Here is a 24,902-nt window from a genome sequence, read left to right on the forward strand (position 1 = left end):
ATGGTCTAGCTTCAAAAGTCACATACCATCACTTCTGACATTCTACTGTTCACCCATACTAATTCTGACACAATGTGGGAGAGGACTAAAAGGGAATGTATACCAGATGATAAGGACGATTTGAGGCTATCTTAGAAGTTGGTTAGCATAGTACTCAAGTGTGTAGCTCCAGTACAAGGAAACTGGAATATCAAAGCAAACTGATTTTCAAAACTGCTTCTGAGGGGGGAAAAAATCTGTTAGTATAACAAGCCTTTACCTCAAAGACACAGCTGTTATGAGATTATGTTAAAATGGAACCCAATGATACCATATAATTATTATTATTATTATTTCAGAGAAGAAGGGGAGAGAGAGAAAAAAAAAATCAATGATGAGAGAGAATCATTAATCAGCTGCCTCCTGCATGCCTCCTACTGGGGATTGAGCCGGCAACCCGGTCATGTGCTCTTGACCAGAATCAAACCCGGGGCCCTTCAGTTCCCAGGTTGATGCTGTATCCACTGAGCCAAACCAGCTATGGCATAACACCATACATACACACACACACACACACACACACACACACACACACGCAATATATATATATATATATAGATAGATAGATAGATAGATAGATATAGATATATATTGTATATCTATATATAGATACATATACAGTACATACACACTATATATGTGTGTATATATCTATATACTGTATATGTATATATATATATATATATATTTATTTTATTGTTTAAGGTACTACAAATAGTAGTACTTAAGTCTCCTTCTCCCCCCCCACCCCCCATTGACCTCCTCCTGTCCTCCCCTACCCCCAGCACTTGCCCTCATTCCCATCCCCAGTGTCTTGTGTTTTTTGGTTGTGCTTATATGCATGCATACAAGTCCTTTGGTTGATCTCTTATTCCCCATCCCTCCCTCTGTAGTTTGACAGTTTGTTCAATGCTTCTTTGCCTCTACCTATTTTTCATAACACCATATTTTGATGGAACACAAACATACTTAAATGTAAGAGAAAAATATTAAGGAGACTTAGCAAAACTGAGATATGGATCAGCATATCACTGAATATGAATTCATCAAAATATGCATTCTCTCAGGAATTATTCAGAATAATATTTACAATTGGTTTGGGTTCTACTAAGAGATGTTTTCTTATAATTATGATAAAAATCACATTCAATTTAATTCATGAATAGTTCAGTACTAGGTAGTATGCTCAATGATAGGCCAATCATTCAAAGTTCAATTAAAAAATTATTTGGCAAATATTTAGAAAGCTATACAAGTTTATAGTAAAAAGCTATAGAAAGAGGTGTATTAATAAGTTTAGTCTGAATACTTTAGTGACGTTCCTTTCTTTTGGGAGTCAAGCCGTTTTTTAAGAAAATATGAGAATAAAATATTCATAGCCTTATTGGCCCAAATGAGTAAAGACTCTCTTTAGATTCATGTTTCCTCATTAATTTTCATTATAATTTATTCTACTCATAAAGTGAAAGGGGGGGAGTAAAAAATTTAGCCAAAAAATGAGTCTAATTCAAAATTACAAGGAGAATAATTATTAATTCTGTTTGGAGTTAATCAATGTTCTAGCACTCATTACTTCAAAGCAAAAGTATTAAATTGGCAGGCTGGGGGAAAAGACTAAGTAGAGAAGACGACTTCAATATCATCCACCTGCTTAACTTGGACAGTTCACTCTGTTTAACCAGTTCAGGCAATCTCAAATTTAGATACGTACTATGTGCCACAGAAACAAAGGTATCTGGAGACCGCAAGAAACATACTCTACCATTATAAATAGCTCAGTAATCTAAATCTAAATCATTAATTAAATCATTCAAAAGCAATACCTTAAAATTTTTATTTCAACAGCTATAAATTAAGTTTGTACTCATCAAAGCTAACATACACAGTTTTCCTATCACTGAATCAGGTACGGAAATCTACTTATTAATGCCAAGTATACTTATTAACTGGGTCAAATGAGACTACTTCACCCACAAAGTAGAGATCAAAACAGGTTTGTGTGACTAGTTCTGGGGGAATGGCAGAGTGCAAGAGAGAAAGAAACTGGGAAGCTGCTAAAGAATTCCTCATATCCTTAAATAAAATGTCTATATTCATGAGATTAGGCAAAAAGCTGTGACAGCTATAACTATGACTTAACTCAGGCAAATGAACAAGAAGACTGGACCCCTTAGCAAATCCCATAATACTACTCCCCTAATACACTCCTCTGAACTTCACTTCTTGACATCAGCTCTGGGAACATTGAGCCACATACCATTGCAGCTGTAAGACTCTAGTCTCCACTGCCTTTCTTTCAAATCAAACATTCAATAAGGAATGTAAAGGCAAAAGGGAAAACAGCAAATAAAAAATTAACCTTTTGTTCTCTTCCAACATCTCCCTCAAAATTAAAAGAAAAAGGGTTCAATAATACAGTAACATTTTAAAAAATCACTTAATAATGTCAGATCTTATTAAGCATTTCCCTTTTCATCAGTGGAAAGGTCACTGTAGAATTCCATCCATTATCCAAGATTATAGCTTCCCACATTCACTCATCCCTTTCCCAACTCTGACTCAGCCATGGTTATCAAGGTCATTTATTTGGGTTCATTTTAAAAGTTGCTTCCTTTGGAATAAACAAACACCACTTCTCAGAGAGACTTGAACATATTCTAAAAGAAATTAATTTTAACTGCAATCCATTATCCTTAATGGTAATCCAGTAATGTTTTTAATGTTTTTAATACTACCCTCAACCCCAATGCTTATTCTTCCCCCTCTTCCCCATCCCCCAAGAATACATACACATGCAGCAGATTTCATTAAAATCATTCAACTTGTCAGAATTCAATTAGATGTTTAGTGTGTTGGGGGGGGGGGGGTGTTTGAAGCCACATGCACTGATGCAGTCACTTTTAGGAAAAGAAAGCTAGCTGTCCCCAGAGATAGATTTGGTTACATATCAAATATTTTTGTTTTAAGAAATTATTTGAATTAAAATATTTTCTCCTCTCGTCTCTTTATTGTCCCTCAAATATCTACCCCAGTTGCAGGAGAACTCTAATATAACCTCAATTTTAAAGATCAAAGTTAAAATAAAAGCAGATACATTTCATTAAAGAAATGGAAAAAAACATAAAATGATGCTATATAAAAATGACTTTTACAAAGCACCTAATACAAAAAATCCATATATACTAGCCAGATTGTAATCTTGAAAATTCTGATAGTTGGATATCAGAAACTTGGGCAAGGATATGAGGTTTACCTAATTTAGGACATGTCTTCTTTGGTTGGTACACTTATAAAAAGAATAAGCATACATTTTTAAAGTCTTTACCAAAAACCTCCAAATTAATCTTTTACTTAAAATAATAAATTGATTAACTCTTGCATTTGAGGTCTTAGCAAAAGGAATATATCCTATATAATAAAAGTCTAATATGCAAATCAATCAAACTGCAGAAAGACTGGTAGAACAACTGGTGGCTATGACACATACTGACCACCAGGAGTCAGATGCTCAACACGGGAACTGTCTCTGGTGGTCAGTGTGCTCCCACAGGAGCTGGCTAGCGAAGAAGACTTGGTGGCAGGACTCTCTCCTGCCTCTGTGGCAGCGCTAAGGAGCAGTGAGCCAAGAGATAAGGAGCAGCAAGCAGGTGGGTGGTAAGGAATGAGGGGTCCTGGACTGCAAAAGGGATCCCAGACTGCGACAGAGCACAGGCCAAGCTGAGGAACACCCGCTCCCACCCCAGTGCATGAATTTCATCTACAGGGCCTCTATAGTATATATATATGTGTACACACACACACACACACACACACACACACACATGAGTGGCAATATTATTATGATCTCTGAACGCATAATAATCTGGCCACTCAGTGTATATCCTATATAATAAAAAGGTTAATATGCAAACTGTTCCCTCAACCAGCAGTTCAACCAGCAGGCAGGCCAGCCAACTGCCCATGTCCCCTCCCCCTGACTAGGTTGGCCGGACCCCACCCATGCATGAATTCATACACCAGGCCTCTAATTCATTACATTCAGAGATCATAATAATCTGGCCACTCAGTGTATGTATGTATATATATATAATGTCTGGTTCTGCTTTTTCTTAAAAATAATAAGAATCTTACTGGAGATCTTACTTTCCAATTGCAAGAGAGGAGTTTCCACAATAATACAAAGAAAAGGATTAAACCATTTCATTTCACTGAGATGAGAACATAGTACTTACAGAACAAAGAATGTTCCTGCCAATTTTAACTTTAATCACTATTTTATAGTGAGAATTCTTGTAATAAGCTCAAAAGATGTGGCCAAAAGTTCCCATAGAAGAGTGCTAAACTTAACTCTAGGAAATGCCTGAGCAGGCTACACATCAATACTATCAATAAACATTGTTTCACCCTGGCCCGTGTGCTCAATGGTTAGAGCATCGGCCTGTGAACTGGAGAGTCAAGGGTTCGATTCCCAGTCAAAGGCACAAGCCTAGGTTAGGGCGCATGTGGGAGGTAACCAATTGATGTGTTTCTGTCACATCAATATTTTTCTCTCTACCTGCTGTGTGTGTGTCTCTCTCTCCTCTTAACCTTCCTCCCTTCCACTCTCTCTAAAATCAATGGAAAAAATAACCTCACTCCTTGGGTGAAGATTAAAAATAAATAAAAATAATAAATAAATAAATAAATAAATAAACAAACAAACAAACACTCTTTCAATAAATTTCTTGGCTATCAAATGAAACAGAGAGAAATGTATCTAAAAGTATATTTCAAAACTGCAGAGTTTTTTTTAAGTAATTTTTCTAAATGGTAAAGAGTTGCACAGTTTGAGCTAAAAGCTTTAAAAGGTTCCATACTTGACAATAATCTGAGTAGGTGTTTCACCTGTAGAAAAACAATTTTTAAGTTAATTTTAGCAACTACCCACAGGGTTGTAAAATGAGACGTTGGTTTATATATAAACACTTCTCCAGTGTAATCCTAACTTCATTTAATACCTGATTGAAAATACCATAAAAACCTACCCATGCCCATATTCTAGATAGAAAACTGTTTATTGGGACTCAAACGGTTTTTGTTGTTATATGTTTATTTCTAGTCTGTAGTGGCAAGATTTTTTAAAGAAAAAAATGGGGGTAAATAGTTATAAAGAACCATTGAACAGACTGTCAAACTATAGTGGGAAGGCAAGGGAGGTTGGGGGGGAGGAGGGCTGTAAGAGATCAACCGAAGGACTTATATGCATGCATATAAACATAACCAATGTATACAAGACACGGGGGGCGAGGGGAGGTAGGTGAAGGCATATGCGGGGGTGGGGGAGGGAAGGCTTGGGGGAGGTCAAGAGGAAAAAAAGGAGACATATGTACTATTTGTAATCCTTCAAACAATAATAATAATAATAATAATAATAATAATAATAATAATAATAAAGAAAAAGAAAATTCCTGTTTTGCCAAGGAAAAAAGGAATTTAAAAGGGAGAAATTATATAAGATTAAATTTTTAAATAGGTCAAGGAGAAGGTCTGTTAAAAAGAAACCAAGTCTAGTCGGTTTGGTTCAGTTCAGTGGATTGAGTGTCAGCCTGTAGACTGAAGAGTCCCATGTTCAATTCTGGTCAAGAGCACATTACTGGGTTGCAGGCTCGATCTTCAGTAGGGAGTGTGCAGGAGGCAGCCGATCAATGATTCTCTCTCATGATTGATGTTTCCATCTCTCTCTCCCTCTCCCTTCCACTCTGAAATCAATCTATATATATAAAAACCTAAGTGACCAGAACAATTGGAATGACTGGTCACTATGGTGTGCACTAACCACCGGGGGCAGACACTCAACACAGGAGCTACCCCCTAGTGGTCAGTGCGCTCGCACAACCAACCTCCCCCAGCGTGCCAACCTCCTGTGGTTCCTCTCCCCAACCCCCAGGGCTGGGAAGAAGAACCAGGGGTGGGTGGCAATGGACACAGCCCTTTCCTAGGGGTGCCAAGGGTCGGCTCCCTCCTTGGGGCCAGTGGCCAATATCCCATGCCATGTCCCTTCCCTCTGGCCAGCAGGCCCCGACTGGTCTGCCGCCTACCTGCCACGTTGGCATTTCAAAAAGGAAAAACAAATATCTTACCAAAATGAAAAGAAAAAAAAAAAATTGTAGATAGAGTAAATCAAATCAAATTTGAAAGAAAAACAAATGTTTTGCTAATTCTGCATCTAAGGCAATATTCATATACAGAGAGTTGCTTCCCCTATCTCTGTTCTTATTGTTTTCACTTCCTTTGAATTATATTCTTCACAACATTGGTCTCAGAAGACCCAAGTGTTATTTCAGCAGTCCCATTAATCTCTCTGACAGTACCCTCCCTCAAGATTCAAGTCAGATACTTATCTTTGTTATACATAAAAACAAAATACCAAACCACTATTAATATGAGCCATGCTTCTAGTCCAGTCTGCCTTGTCTTAGTAAAATGTGACCAAAACTTGGTAGTTTTGTCAAAAGACAAAGTAAATGTTATTGCTTAAAATATAAAAATATATAAGGTAAATATTCCCAACAGAGGGAAGAGGACATTTCTTTTGTTAAAATATGCAACCTTTTGTTAAAGGGAAACCTATGAAATATTAAGAGAACATTAGAATGTTAAATGTAATAACATCAAATTTTTTTCTAAATTTTAATTTTTAAATTTTATTTGTTATTTACAACAATAATTATAGCTATAGTTAATGAACAGCTTACCTGTGCAAAACATTAAGAAAATCAAAAAAAGAAAATTTAAAAATAGCCCTTAATAGACAGCCAATATAAACTAGTTACGAAGAAAATGGAAGAATTAGTAAATCACGCAGGAGCAATTATAAAATTAAATTAAATTAAACATATAGGCTGAGGAACAATCAAGAAGACAGAAACAAGAACAGGATATAGTTCATCAAAAAAGGTTCATTTTAAACCAGAGTCTTTAGGTAGCAAAACTGGAAATCTATAGGAAAAAAAATTCTGCATAAGCAGAAGAGCATAAATTAATTAGGAAACCAACTGTATATAAGGAACACCAACACTATCAGCTTACCCAGAATAGAATAGCTATGCTAGTTGGCTAGCTCACTTAAAAAGGAGGCTAGAAATACACTGTTTATGCTATTGGTTAGCCCTTGTATGACACAGATTTAAACTGTTGGATCCACTCATATGTGGATTTTTTTAAATAAATATATTGGAAAGATGTTGGCAACTTGCAACAATTTGTAGAAACTTGCAGATGAACTGTACATCCTAGCAATAAGCCCAAAAAAGACTAAGAAAAGGTCAGATATGTCATGAATGCAAAGAGAGACGATTCATCTTCTAAATAGATGACACGAACTTATGGTATTAATAAACAGTATTTTCTATTCCTTTTTATTTTCTTCATAAAATTTTCTTTTCTCTAGCTTATTTTATTGTAAGAAAACATAATAAATATACGAAATCTGTGTTCATCAACTGTTTATGTTATCAGTATGGCTTCCAGTGAACAGGAGACTAATAACAATTAAATTTGGGGGGAATCAAAAATTCTATGGGGATTTTCAACCCGTGGGAGTGTCAATGCCCCTAACGCCCACATTGATAAAAACTCAGCTGTACTTAAAGGATTTAGAAAATGGGTAACTCCAAAGGCCAGTTTAAAATGTTTGTGAATGAGAGTTCTTGACATTTATCAATGCAACTAAAGTTTTTCTAGAGAACCAGTTATATACAAAGTACCAAGACATGGTTCCCAAACCCAAGTACCTGGGGAGAACAACACAAAAAATCATCTGTATATATGAAAGCCTAATATGCTAAGTGTCCAACTCAGCAGTTGACCGCTCAGCCAGTTACTATGACACACACTGACCACCAGGGAGCAGACACTTCAACCGGTAGGTTAGCTTGCTGCTGGGGTCTGGCCAATCAGGACTGGGTGAGATGGGGCCAAGACAAGCTCTCCTATAACCCCTCCCCAGCCGGATGCCCTGATCCGCCCCAAACGGGGCCAGCCAGCCAACCTCCCGCAGTCCCAAATGGCCCCCGATTGGCCCCAATCACCAGCCAGGCCTAGGGATTCTACCTTGCACAAATTTCTTGCACTGAGCCTCTAGTTAGAAAATAATATGAGTAAGATAAAATAAGACCTAAAATCAAAGTAGAAATAAACTCTAATGTAGGGGTGTCGAACTCAATCAGAGAAGGGGCCAAAATCTAAAATCCAGCCTAAATCACGGGCCGAATGGTTTACCGAACAGTCATAAACTGACAATGTCATAAACTGACAGCGGAGTGCAGTGATGACAGCGCGGTGCAGGCCACATTGCAAGGCCTGGCGGGCTGGATTTGGCCCGCGGGCCTTGTGTTTGACACATGTGCTCTAATGGAATTAAAACAGAGGGTGTGATTAATCTATAATAATAAAAGGGTAATACGCTAATTAGACCGAACATCTTCTGGATGTCACTCCGGACATCCTTCCTGACAAAACTGGAGCCTGAGGAAAGCCGGCCGGGGTCCCAGGTGCCTGCAAGCAGCCCAAAGCAAGCCAGCCCGGGTCCTGGGTACCCACAGTTGGCCAGAGGAGGGAAGCAGCTTGGGTACCCACAGTCGGCCAGAGGAGGGAAGCCAGTGACGGCAACTGGGGGAAGGAAGGACTACTCTTGCATGAATTTTTGTGCATCGGACCTCTAGTCTATATATATAAAAGCCTAAGCAACTGTCTGACCATTCTACCATTCAACCAGTAGCTATGGCATGCACTGACCACCAAAGTTCATATGCTCAATGCATAGGCATGAAAATAATGGAACAGAATGATGAATCTCAGAGGGGGAAAGGGGAGGGTAGGTAGAAATTAACCAAAGATCTTATATGCATACTAGAAGCCTGGTACGCAGATTTGTGCACTGGTGGGGTGCCTCAGCCTGGCCTGGGGGGATCGGGCCAAAACTGGCAGTCCAACATTCCTTGAGGGGTCCCAGATTGCGAGAGGGCACAGGCCAGGCCAGGCTAAGGGACCCCACCAGTGCATGAATCCATGCACCGGCATCTAGGTTAAAATAAGAGGATTTAAGCAGGCTTCACAAAGGAAAGAGCATTTGATCTGAAACTTAAAAGATGAGTAGGCTTTCAATGAGAGATTTTCTAATCTCCACATTAGAATCAGTCAAATCACCTACAATCATGTTTCCATAGACTTATTTGAGAGGCTCTTGCTGCTGGGATTTACCTAATTTCAGTTCTTCATACAAGCAATTACTCTATCAATTGCACTGTAACACAACTTTTGACATATACACATAAAAAAAAGTTATAATGAGCATATTTAATGTTCACAGAAAGGGGGGGTCAACATTTATTTGTCTCTACACAGATTTAAAACAGAATTTAATTATACAGAGCTAAATTCTTTTTTAATTTTATTTTTCAATTATAATTTGCATTCAATATTATTTAGTAGTAGTTTCAGGTGTAAAATATGGTGGTTAGGTAATCATATACTTTACAAAGTATTCCCTCCCATGTTTCCAGTACCCACCCAGCACCATATACAATTATTATAATATTATTGACTATATTGCCCATGCTGTACTTTACATCCCTATAACTTTTTTGTAACTAACAATCTATACTTCTTGACTCATTCACCTTTTTTACCCAGTCCCCTAACCCTCTTCCCCTATGGCAACCACTACTCTAGATTCCACATATAAGTGAAATATGGTATTTGTCTTTCTCTGACTTATTTCACTTAGCATAATACCCGTTAGGTCTATCCATAGTATCACAAATGGTAAATTTTCATTCTGAAATTCCTGAGTAAGGGAAACAAAGTTTAGCAAGACTAAATGCAGCACATCAACACAAGAGGCACTATAATTAAAAAACACACAAACAAACAAAAAACTCCCACAGAATCACCAGTATGTGCCTCATTGTCTTTAATATTCATGTCCTATATGCATGACTATCAATTGGAATTGTAAAATAGTTTAAATATGAGTATGTATGTACCATGCTATAAATACTTTTAAAAAAACATTGTATAATCAAGTCTTAAAATAGTCACATATATATACTTAATAAAACATTATAAGACCCCAAATCTCATGAGAGAGATCTTTTTGTTGAGCATGTTCCTACTTTCTGAAACCACGAGGTTATCCAGGCTCATGAGAGAGATCTTTTTGTTGACCATGTTCCTACTTTCTGAAACCACAAGGTTGTCCCGGCTCAGTGTGTATTTTCCCTGCCCCAGCCCTAGAATCAACCACTTTTCCAAAAAATCTTCGATCATTTTAGTAGAAAAAGATGTATAGAAACCAAAATCTGGTTTCCCCCTTTTTCCACTCCTCTCCCAACTGCTCCCACAGATCATTGGTTTCTTTAGTTTCTAGTCTATCCTTCCTGTTTTCTTTTGAAAATAAGATCATATGTTTTTACTTTCTTTACCAAGAGTAGCATATTATAGTCTTTTGTGTCCTCTCCCACTTGACAGAATGTCCTAGAAATCACTCATTAGAGACTTTCCTCATTCTTTTTTATTTTTATTTTTTTGTAATCCTCACCAGGAGGCAGGGAAGGGGAGTATAGAGATAGAAAGAGAGAGAGAGAGAGAAAGAAATATCAGTCAATTGCCCCCTCCCCACCCGCCAACACATGGGGTGCCCTGGGTGAGGGACCTGTGGTGGTTTGCAGGCCAACCATGCCCCCTGGTGACTCAAGCAGAGGCCCCAGTATCTGGGATTTATTTATCTTCTATAATTGAAACTTTGTAGCCTTGAGTGGAGACCCGGGCTGGCCAGGGTGTGGGGAAAGCTTGGCTTCCTCCATCACCAGGGGAAACTCAACACAATTGACACTTATCATATGGTCACTGCTACTATTGTTATTGAACCTTGTTTAACTTAATCTGTAAATAATTAGGTTCACACATAATTATCACTCCACTGAGGTAAAAAATTATAGTTTATACATCTTGCATGACTATGAAATATGCTCTCTGAATTTTTAAAAAGGAAGGAAATAAAGAGGGAGGGAAAAATAAGAGTGGAAAGTGGAGAGAAAAGGGAGAAAGAAAGTTAAAAATATAGACATAAACCAAGACCAGAATTGCACTTTAATAAAGAAAAATGAAAAATAGTTACAATGACCACCCTAAAGCTAAACAGTACCCACTCATTAAATTGAAATAAAACTTACCAAGAAAGTGCGACCAACTTGAAGCAAGATGAACTTTCTCCAATGCTGAGGTGTGGGCACAAAGCTGTGGAATAAAACTTGCCTTTTCTATTTAAAGCCATTCCTTTATTGCTAAGCAGTTGATCTGAGAGGAAGGCAGTAAGCAGGGTTAGAAAGAGGAAAAAGAGAAGGATAGAGATGAAGAGAAAAACAACATGCAATTCTGGATCAAGTATCTTCACCAGAGCCTAACAGATTGTCCTGTTTTCTCACCTGGAGTTGTGCGGAGCTGTCGTTGAGACTGTCCTCCCTTCGCCGAGCCTCTTCTAGCATCTGTGCACTCTTCTTCTTTTCCACCTGTTCCTTGTGTTTCAGATTTGCTACCTTCTTATTCTGGTCTTTCACTTGCCTGTTGATAAGGGAGGAGAAAAATCAAGCTATTCATATATATGCATAGAAAAAAAGTTCATTTACAGTTTTACACCACTGCCACCAAGGACTAGCTGAAAACCAACAAAGAATTCCTGCTGCAAAATGATTCCAACACTTTCAAGGGCACTCCTACCAATCATAGCAAATTGTTAACAATAGTATTTCAGCATGTACTTTATGAAGCACAATGAAATCCTAAAAGAAAAGGAGGGCATGAGATAGTTTGGAATGAAAAAGAAACCAAGTCAGAGATTTATATTGGAAATATGGAAATCTCCTGACATCAATGCTATGAAGTAGTAGAAAAGCTGATTAAGAAAGGTTTTGTTATACAAATCTTATTTTGCTATTATTAAATCTTTCACACTTTCCAAAGGTGATATTCAATGTACATATAAATTAAAATAATGCTATAAAGATTTAGGACAATCTGTTAGGATAAGCAATAGAACATTATATCTACTTCTGAAGCTCTCTATCCTATACCACTGCCTCCACACTAAGCCACATCCTAAAAATTGTGTTTAAAATTCCCTTGCTTTTACTAAAGTTTTGTTGCATATATCGACCCTTCATTTACTTTGCATGTTTTTAAATTTATATATAAAGTTTATTAATAAACTATTTTTTTCTTTTCAATATATATATATATATATTTTTAAATATATTTTATTGATTTTTTACAGAGAGGAAGGGAGAGGGAAAGAGAGTTAAAAACATCAATGAGGGAGAAACATCAATCAGCTGCCTCTTGCACACCTCCTACTGGGGATGTACCCGCAACCAAGGTACATGCCCTTGATGGGAATCGAACCTGGGAGCTTTCAGTCTGCAAGCTGATGCTCTATCCACTGAGCCAAACCGGTTAGGGCATCTTTTCAATATATTTTGAGACTCATACTGATCAATGAGTATAATGTAATTTTTTATCCCTTCACTTTCAATGCAGTATAAAATAACATATGGCAAATGTTTTAACACATTCCCAAGTTGATAAACAATTGAGTTGTTTCATTTATTTCTATTATAAGCAATGCTGCTAGATACATTGTGGTATGCCGGTTCAAGAGTTTCTCCAAGGTATAGGCCTACCAACTGAACTTTCAGTCATGTAGTAGGTATACCTTCAAGTTCAATATTTTCCAAAAGTTATATTAATTTATATTTGCACCAATAGTGCAAAACAATATCTGTTACACTTCTACATATCCACTAACACTTGGTACAATCAGGCTTTCTAAATTTTATCATTCTGGTAAATATATATAAAAAATACATCATATATTGCCGAAACCGGTTTGGCTCAGTGGATAGAGCGTCAACCTGCGGACTGAAGGGTCCCATGTTCGATTCTGGTTAAGGGCATGTACCAGTAGGGGGTGTGCAAGAGCAACTGGTCGATGATTCTCTCTCATCAATGTTTCTAACTCTCCCTCTCTCTTCCTCTCTGTAAAAAAATCAATAAATATATATATATTTTAAAAATACATCATATAGTTTTAAAATGCATGCTCCTGGCTACTGAGGCTGAACATCTTTTTTTCTAGTATTTGACCACTCCTGTTTCTACTTCTGTGAAATAGCTACTTATGTGTTTTGTCCATTTTTCAATAAGGGTATCTTTTTCTTAAGGACTTGTAAGTGTCCTTTATATATTCTGGATCATAATCCTTTATCTGCTATGTGCTACATAAATATTTTCTTCAAATTTATGAATTACTTCTTTGATTGATTTATACTATGACATGCTTTCATTTATAAAATTTTTAATTATTTCAATGTATCAATCTTCTCCTTTGTGGTTTGAAATCTTGTCTTTTTTTCCCACAGTATCTTCCCATCTCAAGTTCATAAAGATATTCCCTGAAAATGTTGTAAATTAGTCTTTTACACTGAAGTCATTCATCCACCTGAAACTTATGTTATATATGGTATGAAATAGAGATATAATTTCATTTTCAGGGATGCTCTGAGGTAAGAATATATATATATTGATAACTAATTGTACAGCATAACCTATATGCATTGCTACTTCTGTCGTGTATAAAATCTCTACATAGACTGAAAGTGCTAGCCATAGAGATCAGATGAGAAGAAATAAAAGGCATCCAAATTGGAACAGAAGTAAAACTGTCCTTATTTGTAGATGACATGATACTGTACATACAAAACCCCAGAAGACTCCATCAAAAAACTACTAGAAACAAAGTTGGAGGGATCACAATACCAGATATAAAGGTATATTACCAAGCCACGGTTCTCAAAACTGCCTGGTACTGGCACAAAGACAAACATATAGACCAATGGAATAGATCAGGGAATCCAGAAATTGACCCATGCCATTATGCTCAATTAATATTTGACAAAGGAGGCAAGAGCATACAATGGAGTCAAGACAGTCTCTTTAATAAATGGTGTTAGGAAATTTGGAGAGCTACATGCAAAAAAAAAAAAAAAAAAAAAAAAAAAAAAAAAAAAAAATTAAACTAGATCACAAACTTACACCATACACAAAAACAAAGTCAATATGGCTAAAGGACTTAAATGTAAGATGGAAAATCATACAAATCCTACATGACTCCACAGGCATCAAAAAGCAGACATATGGCCGAAACCGGTTTGGCTCAGTGGTAGAGAGTCGGTCTGCGGACTGAAAGGTCCCGGGTTCGATTCCGGTCAAGGGCATGTACGTTGGCTGTAGGCACATCCCCGTTAGGGGATGTGCAGGAGGCGGCTAGTCAATGTTTCTCTCTCATCGACGTTTCTGGCTCTCTATCTCTCTCCCTTCCTCTCTGTAAAAAATCAGTAAAAAATATATTTTTTTAAAAAAAAGCTGAAACCAGTTTGGCTCAGTGGTAGAGCGTGGGTCTGCGGACTGAAAGGTCCCGGGTTCGATTCCGGTGAGGGGCATGTACGTTGGTTGCGGGCACATCCCCAGTAGAGGGTGTGCAAGAGGCAGCTGGTCTCATCGACGTTTCTAGCTCTCTGTCTCTCTCACTTCCTCTCTGTAAAAATCAATAAAATATATATTTAAAAAAAAAAAAAAAAAAAAAAAAAAAAAAAAGCCGAAACTGGTTTGGCTCAGTGGTAGAGCGTCGGTCTGCGGACTGAAAGGTCCCAGGTTCAATTCCGGTCAAGAGCATGTACATTGGTTGCGGGCACATCCCCGGTATGGGGTGTGCAAGAGACAGCTGGTCGATGTTTCTCCCTCAGTGACGTTTTTAGCTCTCTATCTCTCTCCCTTCCTCTCTGTAAAAAAAATAAAAATCAATTAATATATTTTAAAAAGAGAGAATCAGGCTATCAGGGGAGTGGTTAGGAGGTGATCAGACTAGCAGGCAGAAGTGGTTAGGGACAATCAGGAAGACAAAAAGGCAAGCAATTGGAAGACAGCAGTCCTGGATTGTGAGAGAGATGTCCGACTACCTGTTTAGGCCCGATCCAAATTTCGTGCACTGGGCCTCTAGTTACTTTATAAGTCTTAATATCTAGTAAAGTAAAGCCTTACTGTCTTGGCTATTCTTGCTCCTTAACACTTCTATAAATTTCACAAACTGCTTGTCAAATTCCACTAAACCAGTCAACCAACCAACCACAGTAACCAAAATCCAAAGAAGTCTTTTGGGATTTTGATTGAAATTGTACCAAATCTCTCAATTTTGGAAAAACTGACACTTTCATGCTCTTGAGTCTTTCAGTTCATTAACATGGCACATTTCTCCAGTTATTTAGTTCTCCTTATAAGCCTTTCAACAAAGTTAAAATATCCTCAATAAAAGATCAGTATTTAATTCATAGGTACCTTATATGTTTTGTTGTCATTTTAAGTTCCAGACATTGTGTCACTCTTAAAAAAGTACTTTTAAACAATGTAAATACTAACAAAATTAACATGTAATTCTTTGTTATCATTTAATATCTATATGCAAATTTCTCCAGTTTTCTATAAAAAATTTTTTTAAACTGGCTCATTTTAATCAGAATCCAAAAGATTTGCAACACAATCCATAGCACTGTATTTGTCAAATCCTTCAAGTCTCTATTAATCTAAAGAAAAGTCCCTCACTTCCTCCCCTGTCCAGTTTTTAATACCACTGATTTGTTAAAAAATGTGAGTTCTGTATAATGACTCACTTTTTGCAATGTCTGTTTGTTTCTTCATGGTGTCATTTGTTTCTTTACCTCATGCTTTTTCTTTGTTAGATATTGAAAATCAGCTTTAAACAGATTCAGTTTCAAGATTTTAGGTCAAAATATAAAATAATGGTGTTTCCACACTGATTATTTATTCATTAGTGAAGAATAATCAGAATGAAGGGAGTGACAGCATGGTCTATATTCTGTGTGTTAGGTTCACCCTTTCATCAACTTTGATCTAATGGTTCTATGCACTAATGATCTTTATCTGAAAATATTATTTCAATGACATTTTTAAATTAAATTTTCTAATGTTTTCTAGCTGGCATATAGATATGCACTTGATTTCTATATGTGGGTTTTATATCTGGCAAACTTGGTAAATGCTCCTGCTAATTCTAATACTTTTTCTGTGGCTTCTTTTGGGTTTTCCATGTAGAAATATAATACATAATAATTAATTTTTAATATTTACACTTTCTTTTTTCTGTCTTATTGAACTTGCTAGAAATTCCAGAACTATGATAAAAGTAAGTAGCAAGTGGGTATATTTTTGTCTTTCTCCTGATTCTAAACAAAGTGACTTTTACATTTCACCACTGACTAATATTTGCTGTAGTTTTTTCTTTGGAAACTTTTTACCTAGTCCTTGTCTGCCAAAAGCATCTACTATTTTAGTGGTAAATTAATGCTGAATTTACTGACAGCCTTTAGAGATTTCTAATGTTCAACCTATTTTATCATGAAATAAACCCTATTTTGTATTTTGCATGATATTTACCTCTAAAATTTCTTTACTTTCTTCACACTCAACCATATTTATAAAATTAATGAAAAAATCTGGCATTTTTATTGTTCCATGTAATAAAGGTTTCTCAGAGAATATAGTTAATAATATTGTCAAAAACAAAACTGAAATCCTCTATAAAAGGTTTTAAAAACACATTTTCTTTTCCATAATTTGGATATAACTATCTTTGGGCAAAAAAAAAAAAAAAAGTTTTATATATATATATATATATATATATATATATATTCTAAATACTTCTTCAGCATAAAATTTTAATTATATCCAACTTATTCAAAATTAAATAGCAAATTAATGGCACAGAGTAGACGATCAGATAAAAAGTCACTGTCTGATGGAAGTGACACTAATATACTATTAAAAGGTCACAATTCAGATTTTTACTTTCTGCCATCTTAGTTATATCTACAAAAAGATTCAGCCACAGGAAATATAATAAAACCAGTTACCACTGAGAGAAATAAAAATGGAATTAATGTCTATATTTTAATCTCCTCATTGCATAATTTCCTGTGCTAATATTTCTAATTCTATTAACCTGATATCAATCATATCAACTAACAGAAAAAATAGATTAAGATCTTTGTTCAGAAAAGACAAAGACAAAATTTTGTGTTCATGAGTCAACTGCTCTTTTCAAAATTAAATTTCTCGTAACAATGGCTTATTCCATACAAAGATTTTGCTCTCTGTTTTAAGGCAGAAAAAAAATTTAATGGTGTGCAAATTCTTTTCACCTTGCAAGCTGTGAATTATTCCATCCAATGCTGGCAACCATTAACATCTGTAGAGCAGCCTGGTTATTTCAAGCAATAAGATATATTGAGTAAGAAACCTAATTAAAACCACTTGACTATTTTTTTTTTTTTTTTTGGTAAAAGGCAAATGTTATAAGCTAAACTTTTGATCCAAAGTCAATTTCATTCTTCAGTACATTTTATCATAATTATATCTGAGAATAAGTAACTTTTTGCTCATTTTTGTTTGTTTAGTTAGCTGGGGGAAAAAAATTTTAATTGTTGACAGTATTACAGATGCCTTTCATTCTCTCCCTTTTTTGCCCCATTCCACCCAACCCCCACCTCACCCCATACTATGGTCTGAGTCCATATGTTATGTATATATGTTCTTTGGTTAATCTCTTCCTGTCCTTTCTGCCCCACACATTGAGATCTGTTATTCTGTTCCATGCATCCATTTCTCTGAACCTATTTTGTTATTTTTTTAAATATATATTTTATTGATTTTTACAGAGAGGAAGGGATAGAGAGAAACATAGATGAGAGAAAAACATCGGTCAGCTGCCTCCTGCACGTCTCCTATTGGGGGTAGAGCCCACAACTAAGGTACATGTCCTTGACCGGAATCGAACCTGGGACCCTTCTTCAGTCCACGGGCTGACACTCTATCCACTGAGCAGCCGCTGCCGCCGCCACCACCACCACCACCACCGATGCGTGCCACGCCACACCCTCCAACAGCTACCTTGCTTTCCCCTTTCCCTCCCTCTTCCTTCTATGGTGTCTTCAGTCTACACTCCTCCCTCCCTCGGCATATGCAAATTAGCCGCCATCTTTGTTGGGTTAATTTGCATACTCCCTCTGATTGGCTGTGGGCATAGCGAAGGTACAGTCAATTAGCATTTGTCTCTTTTATTAGTGTAGATAACTTGTGTCACATACTCTGTTTTTTTCAACCATTTTAAAATGTAAAAACCATTCTTAAATTGCAGGCTATATAAAAATAAGCTGCAAGTTGGCTGTGGTTTGCTAATTCCTAGTGTAGAACTTTTTAGGTTGCTGAAATCTTTTGCTTTAGGAAGTAATTCCTTGGTAGAACAAAGTACAAAGGAACAGCCCTGTGTTTCCTTCCCTTTTCCATTCCTGCATCTTTTTCTTGTTCCCTTTCTATATTTCTGTTTCTCCTCTCGGCCTGTCTGCATGCAGGCCTGCCTTCTTCTCCCTCTCCTTTATTACCCCTCCTATTGTATCCTATCCTACCCCAGGCCTTGCAGCTGCCTGAGCAGAGGGTGGGGATGCAGCCTGCTGATCCAGTCGTGATGTGATGCTATAATGGATAATTTGCATATTTCTCTATTATTAGTATAGATATCACACACAGACATAGAAAACTGTGGTGATAGCCAGAGGGAAAGAGGGGTGGGAGGTAGGCAGAAGTGGACAAAAGGGGAGAAGATAGGGATGGAAAGAGACTTTCCTTGGGCTGATGAGTGCATGATGCAGTATGCAGATGACATTTTATTGAGCTGTACACTTGAAATCTGTATGTTTTTGTAATCCAATTTCATCGCAATAAATTCAATTTAAAAAACCAGTATGCATTTTCAACTCAGTTGTCAAACTGTTCTGAAAAGAATTGGCCTTCATTTATTCAAATACATATGGACTGCCAACTAAGGGCCACATAGTTTAAGAGAACAGAATACAACCTCACTGTCCTCATAGAACTTATCAAAAGGGGAAGGCAGACAACACAAACTAACAAGCATCTCATTGCACAGTGACATGTGCTATGCGATGGAGACTGTGGAAGTGACAGGGCAGTATATTTAGCTACAGCAGTTGGGGAAGACATTACTGAGGAACTGCCATGAAGGATGTGAAGTAAGCCATGTAAAGATTGGGAGGCAGAGAACATAAGTACACATGTTTTGAAAGAATTTGGCTTACTTAAAAAAAACTTGATATGGTAAAGGGGCGGCAGCAGGTGGTGGGGTCACAGAAGTGGCAAAAAGGCAAATGGTGCAGAGTCTTATATATCACAGCCAGGGGAGAGCACTGCAAAGATTTAAGCAAGAAGTGAGATCATCTGCTTTAAGTTTTAAGAGTTCAGTCAAGGTGCCATGGAGAAGTGACTAGTGGAGGAGCATGATATAAGCAAGAATAACAGCTAGAAAGCTACTGCAAGTAGTTTGAGCAAGAGAGAATGGTTCACAGAGGAAGGTAGAGAGAAATTTCAGATCTATTTGTGAGATGTGATAGGACTTAATGTGAGAAGTGGGAGGAGAAAAGAATAAAAAATTAGTTCGGTGGTTCCTTTGAATACAAAGAATTAGGTAGTGATTCATTCCCCATTTATTGAACTAGGAAATATTAGTGGGTGAGAGTTTTAAGAGAAATAAAATCAAGAGATCTGTTCTGGGCAAAGTTATATACATCATATAATTATTAGTATATTACTCTAGAAGGGTGTGTGTATGTGTTAAATTAATTAATTTGGAAACTATCATTATATGGAAGATAGTGAAAGTCATGAGACTTGAAGACATATTCTGAGAAAGTATATATATATATATATATATATATATATATATATATATATATATATAAAGAACATGGCTGAGAATGGAACCCTTCAGAGACCTAGGAGAATATAGTGAAACCAGAAATGGTAATAGAGAAAGAATGACAAATGAAAGAGGGGAGAGGGGAATAAGGAGAATCTGAGGTCAGAGATACAAAATGAAAACAACATTTCAAAGAAGAGAGTGCGTAGAACAGGGGCAAGGTAAAAAAAAAAAAAAAAGATGGCAATCAAGTGATCTTTGGACCTGTCCATGTATCGTGTGTGTGTGTGTGTGTGTGTGTGTGTGTGTGTGTGTGTTATTCATAACTTTAACAAACTCAGTTTCAGGGAAATAATGAAAATAGATTTTTAAAATAGAAGCTCACTTTAAAGAACTTTGAAGAAAGGTTAGAAAATGCAAATACCAATTACTGTTAGTTCTTTTAACTAGATTTGCTGAGAAGAGAGAAATGGGGTGCCAGCTAGCAAGAGATATCACGTCAAGGAAGGACTTTAAAAACTGAGGATGGACATTTTCCAAATTGGGTAAAGATGAGAATTCAGCACTGTTTTTATATTCAAAATCAATTTATAAAGTCTGAAAAAAAATAACCAAGGATATGGCACAACACTATTGACTATTATGCCATGGAATATGAAAATGTGTGTGGCAAAGCAACAGAGAACCAAAGAAAATCCCTACTCAATTGGATTTGGCAAAACCATAATTAAAGTGGCAAGATGCAGCTGAAACCGGTTTGGCTCAGTGGATAGAGCATCGGCCTGCGGACTGAAAGGTCCCAGGTTCGATTCTGGTCAAGGGCATGTACCTTGGTTTCGGGCACATCCCCAGTAGGGGGTGTGCAAGAGGCAGCTGATCGATGATTCTTTCTCATCGATGTTTCTAACTTCCTATCCCTCTCTCTTCCTCTCTATCAAAAATCAATAAAATATATTTTAAAAAATAAATAAATAAAAATTTAAAAAAATAAAGTGGCAAGATGCATATACTATAATAATAGAGGCTTCTTTACATATTAAGCCAAACTATCTTTGCCACTGAAAAAATACAACGTATTTTATTTTGTGTGCCTTGGAAAATAAACTTATTTGGAAATAAGTATTAGTTTAACGGCATTTACTGTAAAAACTACTAAATGGCACTGGCTGGATGGCTAAGTTGATTAGAACATCATCAGTTCACCAAAAAGGTTGTGGGTTCCATTCTGGGTCAGGGTACATAACCAGATTGCAGATGTGATTCCTGGTCAGAGCACAAAAGGGAGACAACCAATCAATGTCTCTGTCTCTCTGTCTGTCTTTCTCCCTTCCTTTCTCTAAAATCAGTAAAAAGAACCTTGGGTGAGGATTAAAAAAAACTACTAAAGTGAACCAGTTAATCTATAATAATAAAAGGGTAATATGCTAATGAGACTGGATAGCCAAAAGACCTTCCAGACGAAGCTGCTACACAGAGCAGGGCCCAAAGCAGAGAGGGTTAGGGCAATCAGGCAGGTAGGTGAGCCGTTAGGGGCGATCAGGGAGGCAGAATGGTTAGGGATGATGAGGCAGGCAGGCAGAATGATTAGGAGTGATCAGGCAGGCAGCCGAGTGGTTTGGGGTGATTAGGCAAGTGGTTAGGGGTGATGAGGCAGGCAGGCAGGCAGGTGAGCAGATTGGATCCAGTTGTCCCAGATTGCGAGAGGGATGTCCTGGTTTGCGAGAGGGTGCTGGGCAAGCTGAGGGACAACCCCCCGCCCCCTGTGTTCATGAATTTTTTACATCGGGCCTATAGTCTATCTATATATATAAAAGGATAAGTGGCAGGTAGATATGACACACACTGACCGCCAGGGGTCAGACACTCAACACAAGAGCTGCTAAGCAACAGCAACTTTGCAGAGTGCCCTCTCACACTCCGGGATCCCTTGGGGAATGTTGGGCTGCTGGTTTCAGCCCAATCCCTGCAGGCCAGGCTGAGAGGCCCCACCTGCCAGAGGGACTCCGCTCACTCCACAGATGCCCTTCAAGCCCAGGCACCACTCCTCTAGTAATATTTTCATTAACATAACTTGAAACTCCGAGAACTATGTAAACATAAAGGTTTCCATGGACAAATTTTTCTTGAGCCTTTCCATAAGAATTTTAGTTTTGTTTGAAGACACTTAGATCAAAATTTGCCATGCCATGTAAGACCAGATGAATTTAATTTATATTTTTAGTGCATTTCACCAAAAAGCAACAGAATATGCAGTCTTTTCAAGTGCACATGGGACCAGCATTATCTATAATAGCCAAGATATGGAAGCAACCTAAGTGCCCATCAATAGACATTTGAATAAAAAATATTAAGCTGGAATATTACTCAGCATTAAAAAAAGATGAAATCTTACCATTTGCAACAACATAGATGAGCCTAGAGGGTATTATGCTAAGTGAAATAAGTCAAACAAGGAAAAACAAATACCTTATGATTTCATTTATATGTGAAATCTAAAGAACAAAATAAAATAAAAAGAGGCTCATAGACACATAGAACAAACTGATGATTGTCAAATGGGAGGGGAGTTAGGGGGAAAAAAGGGAAAGGAAAAGGGATTAAGAAATACAAATTGGTAGTTACAAAGCAAACACGGGGATATAAAGTAGAGCACAGGGTGAAATAGTCAATAATATTATAATATAGTGCTAGGTGGGGGAATCACTTCATAAATAATATAAATGTCTAACCACTATACTATACATCTAAAACTAATATAATGTTGAATGTCAACTGTAATTGGAAAAAAAAAAAACAAAAAAAAAACACACCTGTCATGAAAAGAACAAAATATGGGGGAAAACAATAAAACTTTCCAGTAAAAATATGAGTCCACTTGAAGCTTAAGTTAGAGATGAAGGTTCTCCAAAAACAAGGCAAAGGCCTTCATTATACTTTTTTACTAAAGCTGATTTTTTTTACATTTTTAATTACATAATTCCAAATAATTTCAGACTGTAGTATGTAGATTAAATTTTTAGAGAAGAATATGGACAAATCACTTTTGAAATACAGTATTTGTGCTTGCTATTTTAATTGCAAACACTAAGATTTTTTCTGCAATGTATATAGTTTTTTTGAAATAGGAGTTTCATGAAAATTAAAAACAAAAAAAAGAACTGAGTGACATGGTAACAAGGTAGGTTGTGAACAATATAGATGAAAGGAATATTTCTCAAGGACATGAGAAACAACAAAAGTTAAGAAACTTGTAAAAGAAGAAAAGCAAAACAGACTAAAAAATGTCAATGAGATAGTAAAAGATGTAGCAGAAAACATGTCACAAACTATAAAAGAACAGTTTCTATAAGGAACGAAGATAGTCAATAATATCTAACACCCCAAAACATCAGTGTGACCAACACAAAAAAGGTCAATGAATTTGGCACCTAATATCCTTTGACACCTAAAATCCTGAAGCAATTTTGGTTCAGGAGTGAGAGGAGAATCCAAATTACACTGGTTTGGAAAATATATGGAAGTATGAAAGTGGAGGCAGCAAGAATAAATGATGGTTTCATAACTGTGCAAATAAATTGAAAAATGTTAAAGGTAAAATTAAGATACGGTAGTAAACTGAAGCCAAGGAAAAGACACTGGAAGTATTTTTTACATTTCTTTTTAAGAGTTAGGGGAAAAGAGGATATGTTTTATGTTTGAGAGAATCTATGGAAAAAAAAGAGGATATAAGGAAATAAGAAGAAAGATCTGATTTTTGGAGCAAGTTGGGGTTTTTTTAACTAGTAAGGGATAAAGAAAATGGCAAGATGTAGCCTTGGCAAAAAGCTGGAACATTCATTTCATTGAAGCAAAAGGAAAGTAAAGATGAGTGGCTAAGAGAGAAAGAAAAAAAGACAGTGTAGATCTGACTGAAGAACCACCTTCATGAATTAGATTAGTATAATAATTATTCACGCAAGAGGGTCTTATTCTGTTTTTTTTTAATGTATTTACACTCCACAAATGGCTTATTTTTAAAAGATTCAAAGAGCCCTAACCAGTTTGACTCAGTGGATAGAGTGTCAGCCTGTGGACTCAAGGATCCCAAGTTTGATTCCAGTCAAGGGCATGTACCTTGGTTGCTGGCACATACCCAGAAGGGAGTGTGCAGGAGGCAGCTGATCCATGTTTCTCTCTCAGCGATGTTTCTAACTCTTTATCCCTCTCCCTTCCTGTCTATAAAAAAATCAATTAAAATATATATTTTTAAAAAGATTCAAAGATAAGGGAATTTTTCAGAAATATCATTAAAGTTTGCAATTTAAATACAGAGACAAATGTCAGGGAGTAGAAATAGGAAAGAGAATCTTGTTTTTAAATAGCCTCACCTTCATCTTTCTACCTATCACAAAAATTTTAGCATCTAAAAAGATAAATGGAATCTTAAAATATCAACAAAGAAGAAATATGTGTTCTTTTCTCATTTTCTACACATACACAACTCTGCACTGAAATTCTACTTTGCACTGACAGTAGTATAGATTAATGTAATCAGTATAGTGCTTTAAAGAACCTGAAACGCTTGACATCACGCTATGATAACCTGGATCAAATAGGACTCCATGGAAAAGGCAAAAAGGAGTAATCATAATAGATACATTTATTGACTTCTTACCTTGTGCCAGACACTGTTCTAAGTGCTCTTTGTTTGAACTCATGCAATGTTTACAATAATCCTTTATATTAGATAACTATCCCAATTTAACAGATAAGAAATCTACCTAAGAAAATTCAAGCAATCTGGGGTTTCACGCCTCATATTCTAACTCCTAGGCTACAGTGCATAAATAGCTCTGAGATTGAAATGAGAAGATCTGGCATCAAATTCAAGTATCATCACTTACTAGTGGTTGACCCTAGAGAAATCACATTCCCTATTTACAGTTCATTAGAATAATCTGCCGGGGGTAAACCCAAAGCTATTTGTAAATCAGACAGGAGTTTTTCT

At 36.6% G+C, this 24,902-nt stretch overlaps 2 protein-coding genes across 13 annotated transcripts in view; one reads left to right on the plus strand and one right to left on the minus strand.

The window, feature by feature from the left end:
- Window positions 1–24,902, plus strand: part of RAD52 (RAD52 homolog, DNA repair protein) — a 493,030-nt gene that overhangs the window by 231,907 nt on the left and 236,221 nt on the right. The window lies entirely within an intron of this gene.
- ERC1 (ELKS/RAB6-interacting/CAST family member 1) overlaps window positions 1–24,902 on the minus strand; it is a 402,974-nt gene that overhangs the window by 217,765 nt on the left and 160,307 nt on the right. For all 11 annotated transcript variants that reach the window (XM_084878772.1, XM_084878773.1, XM_084878770.1 and 8 more), the window contains one exon: window positions 11,505–11,640. In XM_084878772.1, the coding sequence (XP_084734898.1) occupies window positions 11,505–11,640 (136 nt within the window). The remainder of the gene's footprint in view (window positions 1–11,504; window positions 11,641–24,902) is intronic.

Source organism: Pipistrellus hanaki, assembly GCF_964339955.1.
Source record: "Pipistrellus hanaki genome assembly, chromosome: 3".
Classification (NCBI taxonomy): domain Eukaryota; kingdom Metazoa; phylum Chordata; class Mammalia; order Chiroptera; family Vespertilionidae; genus Pipistrellus; species Pipistrellus hanaki.